At 38.0% G+C, this 8,322-nt stretch overlaps 1 protein-coding gene across 2 annotated transcripts; it reads left to right on the plus strand.

The window, feature by feature from the left end:
• Positions 1–1,143: 1,143 nt before the first annotated feature.
• Positions 1,144–3,612, plus strand: LOC121753658 (increased DNA methylation 3-like). Of its 2 annotated transcripts, none has more exons than XM_042148894.1 (3): positions 1,144–1,351; positions 2,238–2,572; positions 3,221–3,612. In XM_042148894.1, exons 2-3 carry the CDS (start codon positions 2,269–2,271, stop codon positions 3,454–3,456), a joined length of 540 nt encoding a protein of 179 aa, XP_042004828.1. In that variant the 5' UTR covers positions 1,144–1,351; positions 2,238–2,268; the 3' UTR covers positions 3,457–3,612. The 2 variants fall into 2 exon arrangements, with proteins under 2 accessions (XP_042004828.1, XP_042004827.1); XM_042148893.1 differs by having other exon boundaries at positions 1,145–1,351; positions 2,253–2,572.
• The last annotated feature ends 4,710 nt before the right edge of the window (positions 3,613–8,322 follow it).

The following is an 8,322-nucleotide window of genomic DNA, read 5'->3' on the forward strand; positions in this document are numbered from 1 at the left end:
ATGTATCTACCTAATGTTGTTTTATCATACTACTATATTTTGCACAAGTGATAGTGTATTGGTGTTTGTGATTTTATATTAGAATGGGAAAATGGTCCAACTCTTAGGTTTGGTACCGCATATGATTCAACATTTCAACTCATGCGAAAGCATTTATTATATTGAATGAGAAAATATCATATTGTATGATATGTGGAAAAAATTGTACTAATAGATATGGATAAACCCTCTCTACTTTTCCCATCCTTAATAACATATTAATTCATAAAAATCAATCTATAAAATTCTATATTCAACAAAATTCAATATTCTAAACCCTAAAATCTATAGTTAACAAAATTATACTCCCTCAGTCCCATAAAAATATGGACAATGGGATAACACGGGAATTAAAATAAAAAATGATAAAGTAAGAGAGATGATGAGAATTGTATATATGGTAAAGCAAGAGAGAGAAAGATAATGGTAGTTAAAGTAGAGTTAGTAGATAGTTGAACGTACATTATTAAATTGATAGTATAACTTTCCAAAAATTCAATGCACATATTTTTATTAGACGGACAAAAATGGAAAGTGCACATATTTTTATGGGAGGCAGGGAGTATCATAATTCAACAAATTCAATGTAGGATTCAACAAATTCAATGTTCCTTTGTCGATGGGAACAGATTTATCAACAAAATTCAATCCTAAAGCTTCCCTAATTCTATATCCAACTATTATAAACACTAAATCTATATTCAACAAAATTATACACAAAATAACACTTAAAATGGGAATCAGAGCCGATTTCTCTTGGATTTAAAGTAGTTGTCGCTCGGAGGAGGGAGAGTCTGCTCGTTCTGGAATACTAAGGTAGAGACGCGACAACAATTCACGTGTTTAATAAAGACGCGAGATACTCTCACGTGTTAGGTAACGACGCGAGATACTCTAATGTGTTTTCTAGCGACGCGTCTTCCATACGCATTGTATTTCCCTCATTTATAATAATAATAATAATAATAATAATAATAATAATAATAATAATAATAATAATAATAATAATAATAATAATAAACTCTCCTAATTAATCCTATTTTGGGAATTTCGCCCCTAATGTTTTCGTCACTACATAAACTCACTAATTTATTTCAACTAAAGCACTTCGATTTATGAGTTAAATATGACAGATTTGTGAGTGTTGGGCTAAATAAATTTGGTCTTTGATATTGTCACCGTTTAAACTTTATAATTTCCGGCGAAGAAGAAAAGAAGAAGCACAACTGCTTCTTTACGGCGATCATAACTCCGCAGACCACATTTCTGCTCAAATTTACACAACCCAGCTTTCCTTTCCAGTTATCAACAGGTAATTCTTCTTGCATTCCTTGTTCCACTAATTTTAATGTTTTTTTCGTTTCAATTCTTGAAATCGTGCGTTTCCCCTGATTTTCCTCTTACTCTAGCGTCACACTGAATTATTTTCTTAGTTAGGTTGTTACGTAACTTTACCCAAACCTCAATTTTTAAAATAATAAAAAAAAGATATCAATCTTGTTGCCAGGAAATGAAACTCGAAAAATGAAACATGAAAAATGCTTCACTTAATTGCAACTTTAAACGAAAAATCTTGATTTATGTGGGTGGGTGGTGGAATGCAGCTTTTTTCATATATATGAAGCGTTTGTTCTAGTGTGATAGTGTCAATTGAGTTTGGCTTGTAGAATTCCAATTAGCTTGCCCAATGTTGTCGTGGTGATTGTGTGGGCATCGTGTAACGGTGCTACCAAGCTATTTCAGCAAAAGATAGAGTATTTAAGAACATAGAGATTGATCTCCAACATTGATCAGATTATGCTTATTAGACTAATTATTATTTTATCATGTTTCAGTAAACGTATCGGCTCGAGCTTCCTGCTGGAGCTTAAATACAGCTAGATCACTATAATTCGAAGTTAGTATATACTGAGCTAGATGATTCTCTCTCAGCTTCGCTTGAATGGGAACTTCTGTTAACCTTGAATCCCTAACCATAATAAACATTTTTATAAAGGGGGCTGTTGTTATTCAAATACCCTTTGCAGGCCTTGTTTAAATCCAATCAGTTTACTCCAAACGAGTTGATGGTTAAATCCTTTGTTCAGAATTAACATTGTATATAGAACCTGCTTTCTTTTTCTGCCATGGAAATGTCTTTTGTCTCTCTATATTGTTTCTTGCCATTTATTAGTTTCACACTTGTTTGTTGAATCAAGTCGTTCTTGGGTTAGGTGACGTATATCTGCAATGGATGAAATTGAAAATGGTGGGATGGTGGACCTGAATAACTGCAAAGATGCAGAAGAGACGCACCATTCTGATTCTATGCAATTGGTTGCGTATCCAAGGACTTGCAATTCCGCCCAGCCATTTGCTTTGCCCCTCGTGCCTGTTCCAAAGGTGGAAGAATGGTGTTCGAATACGTCTGTTGTCTTGACTGGAACAGCTTGTAAAGGGGGGACTGGACCACCTATTGGCATCACAGACATTGGCGAGAGCAAATCTGCGTATTACTTTTGTATTGCTCTACCTGGCGTCAAGAAAGATCCTGGTGAATTTCTCTTCACCTCATCACTGTGTTGTCTGCGATTTACTCTTTATGTTCTTTGTATATTGTGTTTTTTTTTTGGAATTTTGGTTGGCTGTGGAAATAACTTAAGTCAGTGAAGAGTATCTGTGAACGGATTAAGCAAAGTAATGTGTTTTCCATGCTCATTTTCTGAGCGAACATGTGCAGGCCGGAAGTTATGTATCTGGCTATGAGAGATTAAACTTCTCGCTCTTCATAAAGAGACTGCTGTTTCATGTCTTTACAGCAGTGAGAGATCGTCATTAGGAAAGATAGATTTTATTCCATTGGATTATGACTTGACAAACCTATTTCATGTTAATTTCGGCCGTGCTTTAGATTCTTACTCGTAGTCTAGAGATTCTACACACACATCTTGAAAATAACGAGATCAGTTTGTGTGGACTTGAAGCTGCAAACTGAAATCGGATATTGGTCAATTCACCGTATGTTCACATTTCTGTATATAATGTCATGAGAGAATGATGAAGATAGGATAAATCTTCTTCTTTGTGCTGAAAACTCTGCATTACTTTTCGACATTGAAGTGTGTTTATGAAGCACATTAAATCAACCTTTCACACTTTTATGTTTATATTGTTTTTGTTCTCACTTGATTACATGTATCAGGTGAATTCAGCTGTGATGTTCAAAGGGATGGAAAGGTCTGTGTTCGAGGTGTGACGTCGACTGGTGGCAAGATCGTCCAAAAATATTCCCGAGTATACGAAATGAAATTCCAGCAACAATCACCCCCTGGACCCTTCACGCTCTTCTTCAATCTGCCAGGGCCCGTTGATCCTAGGTTGTTCTCTCCCCATTTCAGATCCGATGGCATCTTCGAGGCCGTCGTTGCAAAGTACTGAGTAGAGAAGAAATCGTATATTTTAATGTAATGTATCGACTGTTCATCGACATAATCTATGCTGCTTGCTTTCTATGTTGGAATGTTAATGAACATGTGTTTCTTTAGACAAATGAGTTTTTCCAGTATAATCTTGAACAGCATTACATTTCCAGTATATCCTTTCTCTCACCGTGAGTTCTCCACGATGGCATGGTTCAGCCCCTTGCTCGTTCCGTACCCAACAGCTGCCACTCTGAGCTCGATCCCACAAACCTGCAATGAATAGGCTCCTACTTATGAAGGCTGCCAGTGTAGGTAAACGCGTAATCCACGAGGCCTCCATTGCAGCTGCTGTTATAAGTTGTGTAGCACTCGATTGACATCTGCTCCGAGAGTTCGGTTAGGTTTCCCGTCTCGGTCTGGTTTATTCCCTACACCGCAGCAACTGCCATCATTTGCATCTCAAGAATTAAGAGTTGCTAACAAATAACAATATGCATTAGATATGAGTTTTGATCCAAATATGGGTGTACCATTTGTATGGCCTTCTCTCATAAATAAATAAATTATTTATTTGTACTAATTTTTTGTCAAACTGGTTGAAATAATACTACTATGTGATAAGGCCCAACAATAAGCCCAGTAAAACTGAAGGTTCATTCACATATAAAATAGCAGGGCCTTTAATACTGAAAGCCCATTCACGTAAACAAAATATTACTCCACTAATAATTAAAAGTAAGAGGAAATGATAGCTAAATTCATCAACTTTAGCCGAAATATTATACTCTATTCGTCCCCGTGAACATGACCCACTTTTTATTTTGATTTGTCCCGCAAAGATGATTCATTACTAAAAATAGAAACACCTTTTATCTCTACTTTATTTTCTCTCTCATACTTTACCCTCTTCATTTAACACACAAAATAAAGTTACATAAAATCTCGTGTCGCTCAAGAAAGATGCCATCTTCCTTGGGACGGTGGGAGCATTTCACGTAAACATAAAAGTGACTATAAAAATCATGGACTTTCACCGGTCGTCGATTTTCCACAAATTGAAATGTTTATGAGGATTAAAACAATAATGTTTTGATCTGATGTGATATGTCAGAATGTCTATCTAAGTCAGAAGTAAGAACTCGCCGTTATGACATCCTGAAACTAAATAATTTTACAATTATACAACTATTTGAAATATTGGCAACAATATATTGAAAGAAATGATATCTACCTTTTTTTGTGAGGAGATCTAGTTAAGATTGTGTCTTTTTCATTTACAAAGAGTGAATGTTTATCTGAATCTAGTTGTCGAATACAAATGAATACAAGGTTAGTTCAATGCCATATATAGATAATTGCAACTACTATATAGTTAGAAATTGTCTCATTTGAAAGAGTTTCTCGTTACAAAATTTATGAATGGCAGTCAGAGGGAGACGTGTGAAGACAAGTTTTGTACAAAATGTCAACTAGGCGTATTAAATATAGAGAAGAAAGTAGTCCAAAATGCATTGAATGCAATGGTACGAAAACAAGCTGTCCCAATGCATATACACTGCTATTACACACACACACACGTATATATATAGAGAGAGAGCAGATAATTCAGAGGTTGATGATGATTGAATAATTAAGGTTTCGTACAACTAGTTGCTACAATAATTCTTGCAATAACTTTCGTTATATGTTAAGTTTGTAAACGTGCCCAGCTCTTCAAAATTAAACAACATAATTTACATTCATTTAATTTAGAGTAGCCCTACACATATAAATAGAGAAGGCCATACAAGCAAATGTTTTTGAGAAAAAAAAATCAGATCTGCATTGCAACTATATTTATTGGAGTTATTCAATTCTTTTACTATGAACTGTCACGTCAATGATCACGAGAGTAAAAATCACATTTATTTTTAATTTCTATTGTTGTGACCTAAATTATTAAACATGTTACTCCGCGTTATTTTGAGCTGCAACTGCTTCTAATTTAGGAATTCTTGTGTATTGTCTCATTTCATTTAGTACAAAACACTGTAGTCTGTAGACGCGCGACGTTAATTTTTTAGTACAAACCAATACAATTATGAAGATTGATAATTTTATACGTATAAAAAATTAATTATAGTACTACATAAGTACTTATATATTCAATATTTGTACACTTTTGTCATGTAGATTTATAGAGAAAAAAAAAGAAATTATAAAAGAAGGTAAAGACAAAAGAGAAAGAGGTGCATAGTAAAGATGGAGAAAGGCGAGCAAGAAAACGGCATAGAGAGAAATAATGAATGCGGTGCAATTGGAGGAACAATAATCGAATTTAAGTGGGCTCGAATCTCCAACATACCCATCCATCAGATTCATGATTCATCCATCACTCTCCTAATGTATAGATATAAATAGATAGATAGATACACCTGCTAAGTGTGTGTGTTAGTTAATAGGGTGGCATTAGAGCATATTAACCCCGGTCCGGTTTCAGGCTCCAAGTCCCCTCCACGTCATCATTCCTCTACAGTTGCGACTCATGCCCCAACTGCTCTAACCCTGCAGGCCACAACCCGGGCTACAACTAATAAATGACACTATTCACAACTTCGACATATTTTACGTGAAAACGTTGAACAATTATAACACGAGAAATTCATTCTTAATTAAAAATAATAAATTATAAACTAAAAAACTAAAAATTATAATATAAAAAAATGCAAAAAATGCAAAAAAAAATAAAAATTAGAAAATTGATGTCGCTCCTCTCCTTTTTCTTCATCTTCTTCCCTCTTCTTCCTCTTCCGAACTGTAAAAATTCAGAAATTGGTGAACAAGAGCGGCCCGAACCCCCTCAACCGGATGCTCCATCGCCCGCCAGGCCGGACCCCGGGACTGTCCCCAGGCCGCAACTACGGCCCCGGGACCGGCCTGGGCCGGAACTCCGTCGCCTCCAACGCACGTCTCGGGCCGGGACTCGCGATTTGCGGCCCGACCCCTTGCGTTAACAATGCCCTTAGATTATGGCATTAGATTAGGTATGTTAGGCCATCCACAACGCTGTCACTATATCGTCCCTTAGCCGTCCCTTAAAACACTATTCGTGGGCCCCACTGTATTTTTTTACTCCATCCTTTAACTAAGCGACGAAACCTGCAACCCTCCGTCCCTTAACCGTCCCTTAAATTACTATTCATTCTATTTCATTTTTTTATTTTTTTCCAACAAATTCAATTAATAAAAAACACACTTAATTAAAAATAAAATAACATTATACAAAAAATAAAAAATACAACTTAAAATTCAAAAAAATAAAAAACACACATAATTAAAATTCTAAAAAAAGAAAAATGACATAATTCTAAATAAAATTTTATAGAAAATAAAAAAACTACTCCGCCGGCGAATCATCCCTCGGAGGAGACGGTGGAGGTGCACTGAAGCCGTGAGGAGGCGGAATGCCAAGTTGTGCCGCCATAAACGCAACTCCGTTAAGTCAGGCATGGTATTGGGCTGGCGTAAAGCCGACCTCAGAATGTCGGCTCCTGTGGCTCCGCTTTGGTACTGCGCCGCTTCATTCTTGTAGATGGCGCAGAATCGTTTGACCTCTCTGTCGACTCGGTCAAAGTGAGCGCGAAGCATCTTATATGTGCGGCGGCGGGTCTTTTTCGGCTTAATCTCGTGGTAGGCCTCAGTGACCTTTTCCTAGAAGCACTTCCGGGGTTGTTGATTCCCGACGATGGGATTGTACGAGACGCTGATCCAGGCGTTGTACACCGCCAGCATTTCTTTGGGGCCGTACGGATGCCGAACTAGATCTTCATCCTCCTCCTCCTCCCCCGCATCGGCCTTCACCGGAGTGGGTTGAACCGGATAATCTTCCCGAATCTGGGATAATCCCTGCAAATACCGAGGGGCAGAGGGACGGGCGTATGCATCAACATCAAAATTGGGTGGTTGGTATCCCCCGGTGTCGACGAACCCTGGGTGCCCGACGTCGACGAACCGGAACCACCCAATGTGTTGTACATGCTCCCCAGTCGTTGAACGCGTTGAGATCCCACGCGCCGGAGCCGCCACCGCCGGAGTTTCCGTCGCCAGACATTTTGTAATGAGATGTTAGATGAAAATTGGAAAGGAAATGGAGATGAATTGAGAAGAATAGATGTGTAGTAGTGTGTGAAATGAGGATGAAATATGAGTATTTATAGAGTAAAAAAATATAAAAAATAAAAAAAGGAAAACGACTCTATTAACGGTAATATTACCGTTTAACATTATATATTTATTTACTTTTATTTAATCTGATTTTTTTTAAAAAGATGAATTATTGCGTCAGCGTGACGATGCCCATTCGCGGGACGGCCAATGGGCGTCATGCATGGCCTGGGAGCGCGCCACGTCACCTCGGCGCATGGCGAGCTGTCCCGCGTTTTGTCGCGGCGGGACGGGTTGCGTGACGGGCTGGTGACGGGATGAGACGCTGCAACGCGTCCCGCCCCGGTTCCGTCACTGCGGAACGAAACACGGGCAACTCGCGTGACGCGTTGCGGGTGGCCTATGACACATGATTCTTACAACTAAGAGCATCCCCAACGGTGCTCGTTAGGGAGGACGCCGTCCGTGCCGACTGCGCGGCACGCTGCTGTCCGCCGTTGCACTCTTGACGACGGCAAGGCTGCTCGATGTATCGAGCACGCCCGTGCACGCCCTCTCATTCGCCAACGCTTAGCCGTTGCAATTTCTATTTTTTTAAAAAACTTAAAAAATAATATTAAAAATAAAAAAAATATTTTCGGATTTCCAAAAATATAGCCGTTTCATTACCGTTTTTTTGAATTTTTATTATTTTTTTAATCCCAAAATCATCTATAAATACACACATTCGTTATCCATT

Source organism: Salvia splendens, chromosome 11, assembly GCF_004379255.2.
Source record: "Salvia splendens isolate huo1 chromosome 11, SspV2, whole genome shotgun sequence".
NCBI classification, from domain to species: domain Eukaryota; kingdom Viridiplantae; phylum Streptophyta; class Magnoliopsida; order Lamiales; family Lamiaceae; genus Salvia; species Salvia splendens.

Bases quoted from the DNA above. Each gene is read 5' to 3' on its own strand.
- LOC121753658 (XM_042148894.1), top strand. From the start codon at position 2,269: ATGGATGAAATTGAAAATGGTGGGATGGTGGACCTGAATAACTGCAAA. The intron at 2,573-3,220 runs GTGAATTTCTCT...TACATGTATCAG, and splicing joins TGGCGTCAAGAAAGATCCTG to GTGAATTCAGCTGTGATGTT.